General features: G+C 37.1%; 1 protein-coding gene across 1 annotated transcript; it reads left to right on the top strand.

The window, feature by feature from the left end:
- The first annotated feature begins 543 nt into the window (after positions 1 to 543).
- LOC109011698 (adenosylhomocysteinase) lies at positions 544 to 3,080 on the top strand. Its single transcript, XM_018992994.2, has 2 exons — positions 544 to 1,351; positions 2,038 to 3,080. The coding sequence occupies exons 1-2, from the start codon at positions 641 to 643 to the stop codon at positions 2,782 to 2,784; spliced, it is 1,458 nt and encodes a 485-aa protein (XP_018848539.1). The 5' UTR covers positions 544 to 640; the 3' UTR covers positions 2,785 to 3,080.
- The last annotated feature ends 2,920 nt before the right edge of the window (positions 3,081 to 6,000 follow it).

Raw genomic sequence — 6,000 nt, 5'->3', positions numbered from 1 at the left:
TGGATACAAGAAGTGTTTTATTTCATCTCATTATTACAATTTTTTCAATCTTTTATATAAAATATAATAAATAATTTAATTTTTTTAAAATTTTTAAATAATAATAATATTAAAAATTAATATTTTTAAAATTTCTTATTCAAGTTATAATTTTCTATCACGACTCTCGCCTCACCGTACAAATATGAATCGGAGATTAGACAAGTGGAAGTAAATCACTATGTCGGTGCTCACATGCATAAAAATAAATAATGTTTGCTTAGGGAAGAAAAAAACAAAAACTAAGCCAGAAAAAACCGGACCGAGTGCGGGAAAGCGCACGACATTATTGTACATCCTTAGGAAACAACCAATGAAAACATAACCCGCTTACGTCTAGCATCTTTGTCCATCTGGTTGAACCGCTGAACCCAGACGGCTTTCCCGTATGATGTTCCGTATCGCAAGCAAAAACGTTTCGTTGTCATTTACCAAATCCACCAACCCAACAGAGAGATCGGGACCGTCAATCCTAGAGATCTAACCTATTAGGCTATTTAAACCAACTCTTGCTTCTCCCATCCTCGCTTCGCTCACTCACTCTCCCTCCTCTCCGCAATCTGAAAATCTCTGTTCGTCATTCCGTCTATATTTTCAGAAGATGGCTTTGGTAGTGGAGAAAACCACGGCTGGCCGTGAGTACAAGGTCAAAGACATGTCTCAGGCTGACTTCGGCCGACTCGAGATCGAGCTCGCCGAGATCGAGATGCCTGGGCTCATGTCCTGCCGCTCTGAGTTCGGTCCCTCCCAGCCCTTCAAGGGAGCCAGGATCACCGGTTCCCTCCACATGACCATCCAGACAGCCGTCCTCATCGAGACCCTCACTGCCCTCGGCGCCGAGGTCCGCTGGTGCTCCTGCAACATCTTCTCCACCCAGGACCATGCCGCAGCCGCCATTGCTCGCGACTCCGCTGCGGTTTTCGCCTGGAAGGGCGAGACCCTCCAGGAGTACTGGTGGTGCACCGAGCGCGCCCTCGACTGGGGCCCCGGCGGCGGCCCCGACCTTATCGTCGATGACGGTGGTGACGCCACCCTCTTGATCCACGAGGGTGTCAAGGCCGAGGAGATCTACGAGAAGGACGGGACACTCCCTGACCCTGCCTCAACCGACAACGCTGAGTTCCAGATTGTGCTCACCATTATCAGAGATGGGCTCAAGACCGATCCCAAGAGGTACCACAAGATGAAGGACAGACTGGTCGGAGTGTCGGAGGAGACCACAACCGGGGTTAAAAGGCTCTACCAGATGCAGTTAAATGGTACTTTGCTGTTCCCCGCTATTAACGTTAACGACTCTGTCACCAAGAGCAAGGTAAAAATTTATTTGTTTTGCTCACTGCTTGTAGTTGTAGATCTGTGTGATTTTGTTTGGATCTGGATAGTGTTCCGTTCCCCCTCTAGTTATAGGGATTTTGCTTCAGATCTGTTAGGTTTTTATTCGTAATCTGGTTCTCCTTCATTGAAGCTGATTTAGGTATTGATCTTACTGATCTTATGGGTTTTGAACCAGATCTGAAGTATGAAGGCTCTGTTTTTCTATGTTTACTTTGCTCTGTTGTACTTATTCAACGAAACGCATTCGTTTTGATTAGTTGAGGCCTCGTAAAAACTGTGGCCAAGAAATGCTTGTTTAATTTCGAATCTTTGCTTTGTTATTCTTTTGTTCTCTGCAAGAAAAGTGACAATAAAATCATGTGCTTATTCTAGTGTATCATTTGAATATTGTTTCGTAGGATTTCGAATCTAAGATCCAATGCTTTCTTTGCTTTGCTTCATGTCTTTGTCGGAATCGAGCCTTTGTCGATTTTCTAAGATTGCAAAATACTTGTTGGACGGATTCACTGTTCATTTTTCAACAACTTCTCAACTAACAAACAGATCTTTGTTTGTACCTACCAAATCAAAGTCGAGTTTTTCTTTTCAAATTGGATACTTTTTAACTGTCAGATTCCTTTCTCTTGTTTGATCTAATAGTGGCTGTGATCTTGGTTTATACAGTTCGATAACTTGTACGGTTGCCGCCACTCCCTCCCTGATGGCTTGATGAGAGCTACTGATGTTATGATTGCTGGCAAGGTTGCTGTGGTCTGTGGATATGGTGATGTTGGAAAGGGCTGTGCTTCTGCCTTGAAGCAAGCTGGTGCCCGTGTGATTGTGACCGAGATTGATCCAATTTGTGCTCTCCAGGCCCTCATGGAAGGCATCCCTGTCCTGACCCTTGAGGATGTTGTTTCAGAGGCTGACATCTTCGTTACCACCACTGGTAACAAGGACATCATCATGGTGAGTGACATGAAGAAGATGAAGAACAATGCCATTGTCTGTAACATTGGCCACTTTGACAATGAGATTGACATGCTTGGGCTTGAGAACTACCCGGGCGTGAAGCGCATCACCATCAAGCCTCAAACAGACAGGTGGGTATTCCCCGAGACCAACTCAGGCATCATTGTTTTGGCCGAGGGTCGGCTCATGAACTTGGGTTGTGCCACAGGGCACCCTAGTTTTGTGATGTCCTGTTCCTTCACAAACCAGGTGATTGCCCAGCTGGAGTTGTGGAAGGAGAAGACAAGTGGAAAATACGAGAAGAAGGTATATGTGTTGCCTAAGCACCTTGATGAGAAGGTTGCTGCGCTTCACCTTGGCAAGCTTGGGGCCAAGCTCACCAAACTCAGCAAGGACCAGGCTGATTACATTAGCGTGCCCATTGAGGGACCTTACAAGCCTGCTCACTACAGGTATTGAGAGATTCAAGAAAGTGAGAAAAATATATAATATTTGGATATTTGAACGGCTTTGAGTGTTTGTGGTAGGATGCTAGAGTTGATTTTGGGAGGGTTTGTGTTTGTTGGTGGAATGGTATGGGAGGAAATTGACGGGTCTCCTTTGAATGAAGACCAGGTTGGGTTTTTGAATGAATAAATATGGATGGGACCAAGTGGGAGGTGTATTGTAACGGCTGCACTCTTGAGTTTTGCTGCATTTCTTATCATTTCATTACTATAAATGGGGAAAAAAGAGCTACCACTATTTTCCTAGCACTATTGTCTTATTTTGTGACTTTCCCGTATCATATTTCTCCAAAATATTATTCAATTTTGGTATGAGAAATGTTGGTATATAAAATAACTAGTTATTTTGTTTCAATTCTCTTTCCAAAATGGCATTACTCTTTCCGAATTGTATGTCGCTTTCCTATACTTCAGACTTCTTTCCAGAAATGGAATACCCTTGTCTTATGATGCTCTACTGGCATTTTCCTATGGACTTTTATCCGCATATCCCAGGTGGGCTGGCTGGCAGTTGGACTGTTAGGATCCTTAAATTGTTCACCCTGAGTGGGTGAGCGGCAAAGTTAATATTTTAGTATATTTATATTAGTATATTTAAAAATAAATCACTTAGGACTGTCCAGAAAAATACTCTCAATGGTTTCTTGATCTTATTTTTTAAAATACATCGTTAAAATTTATTTTTTCTATTTTACATGCTAACTTTTATATATCATTTTATCTAATTTTTTTTTGCATTATTTAAATATTATACTTTTTAATTTTTTTTATTTATTTTAAATATTTTTTCTAATTATTAATAATATTCTCATATTTTTTTATATTTGTAATATCTCTTCATATATAATGTCATATAATTATGTATTATTTTAAATTAATCTAAATTTATAAACTAAATCAAAATATAAATTAATTCAAAAAATAAAAAGAAGAGGTTATATAATAAAATTATTTTTAAAATATATTATGAAAATATTCATTTTAGATAATTATTATTTTATTAAAATATCACCACTAACAAAATAATTGATATCCACGTTATTACAAATATCACCATTCCAACACTAGCCTAGATTAGGGGTGTAACCGATCCAGTTCGGTTTGGTTTTGGATAAAATTTAAGACCGAATTAGTATGTATCGATTTTATATTTTTTAAAATCGATTATGCACCGGTTACCCTCCTAAATCGGTACTTCCGGTTTTACTGGTTTCCGGTCCAGTCCGGTCCGATTTTTTGATTTTTTTAAAATGTAAGTTTCACAATTTGTCATTAAAAATTTGTTTATAAAAAAAAAAATTGATTTAAAAAAAACTGTTTTATATTTTTATTAAAATATATTAGACTATATAATAGTATTAGTATTAGACTATTGCTATAGTTATAAGTTATATATTAGTATTAGACTATAGCTATAGTTATAAGTTATATATTAGTATTAGTTATAAACTATATATTTAATATTAGTATTAGTTATAAATTTTTAGTAAAAACTTGTAGTATTAATTATAAGTATAACTATAGTCATTAGTCTATATTAGACTATTAATATTAGTTATAAACTATTAGTGATTTAGTATTAACATTTTATGTAATAATTTATAAATTATAATAAGAAATTATTTCATAAATGAATATATATAATTATATATATTATATATAAAAATTTCACATAAAAATTTATAATTATACATAATATATTAAACTTATATATATTAATATATATATATATAATATTTTGTATAAAAGTTATATATACAATAATATAAATATTATTTTATATATATATTTTTTATCAACCAGTCCGGTCCGGTTTCGGTTTGTCCGGTCTGAAAAATCTTAAAACTGGAATCGGACCGGAACCGGCCGGTTTTCACATTCTAAGAACCGGTTCCGGACCGGACCGATTCAAAACCGGTAAAACCGGTCCGGTCCGGACCGATTTTTCGATTTTCTGATTTGAATTTACACCCCTAGCCTAGATGATGGCAATCTAACGACGTAGCGGCATCCTCCAGATATGTGAGAAATTAATCGTTTGGTGTATTTATCACTTATATGATATCATATTTAGGGATGGTTAAAGAATGATATTTAAAAAGACTATTATGAATTAACCTTTCCAAAATTAAAAGTGAGACTTGAGAAAGAAAATGTACGGAGTGATGCAGAGATGTTAAGGAAGTCTTCTAGCTCCTGCACAGTGAAAAATTGTTGCCATTCCATTTGAAGAAGAATCGACAATCACATAGAGAACACCAAATAACTAGTTATTTTATAGATCAACATTTTGGAAATAGTAAAATCAACAATCACACATATAGAATATCAAGATTTAAGTGGTTCTACTTAAACAAGCTTACGTCCATTGACAAGGTCGGTCATAATGAATTCATTATGTAATCACAAAAGTCCTCAATCTCAAAGTCCCAATATAACCAATGAGCTCTTAAGAATCTCACAAAAGAATTTTTTCTCTCACTTTTTATTTTTTATTTGTATATTGGCCGCAACACTGTATATATCTCTTTACGAAAAATATGTTTATATATAAAATGGCGTAAGTACTAGGTTATTTGAACATTTACTCGAACGGAGTATCGAGCGAGCACTGTCTAAAGTTCGTTTGAGTTGTATATCGAGCAGGTGACAAGCGAACAAGCTGTCTAAAGTTAACTCGAGCTGTATATCGAGCAGGCGTTGAGCGAACAATCTGGAATGACGTTTTTTCAACAAGAATCAAGCCACAATTCCAACAAATTTCCACTTTGGCTTGAATTCTGTCAAGCCTGAACAAAGTGAATCCCACCAAATCGACTCCATCAAATCCCCTAAGGGGCTCACAAATATCGAACACCTATCAAGTCCAAACAAAGTTTGAACTTGTATACGGGAACTGGTTTCGTCATCATATCAGCTGGATTCTCGGTGGTTGCAATCTTCTGGACTGCTATTACTCTTATGTAACAACTTCCAAAAGGAAGTGATATCTAATATCGATGTGCTTGGTCCTCTCATGACACATTTGATTTTTGGTCAAAAGTATTGCGCTCTGGTTGTCACAAACACAGAGGTTCTCTCTTTTTGTAGCCCCAAGTCACTGACCAAAGCCCACAACCAAATGGCCTCCTTCATTGCTTCTACTGCTACTATATATTCTGCTTCTGTA

The sequence above is a fragment of the Juglans regia genome, chromosome 12 (genome assembly GCF_001411555.2).
Source record: "Juglans regia cultivar Chandler chromosome 12, Walnut 2.0, whole genome shotgun sequence".
Classification (NCBI taxonomy): Eukaryota; Viridiplantae; Streptophyta; class Magnoliopsida; order Fagales; family Juglandaceae; genus Juglans; species Juglans regia.
The sequence above is the reverse complement of the archived record's forward strand: the minus strand, read 5'-3'. Positions and strand labels throughout refer to the sequence as shown.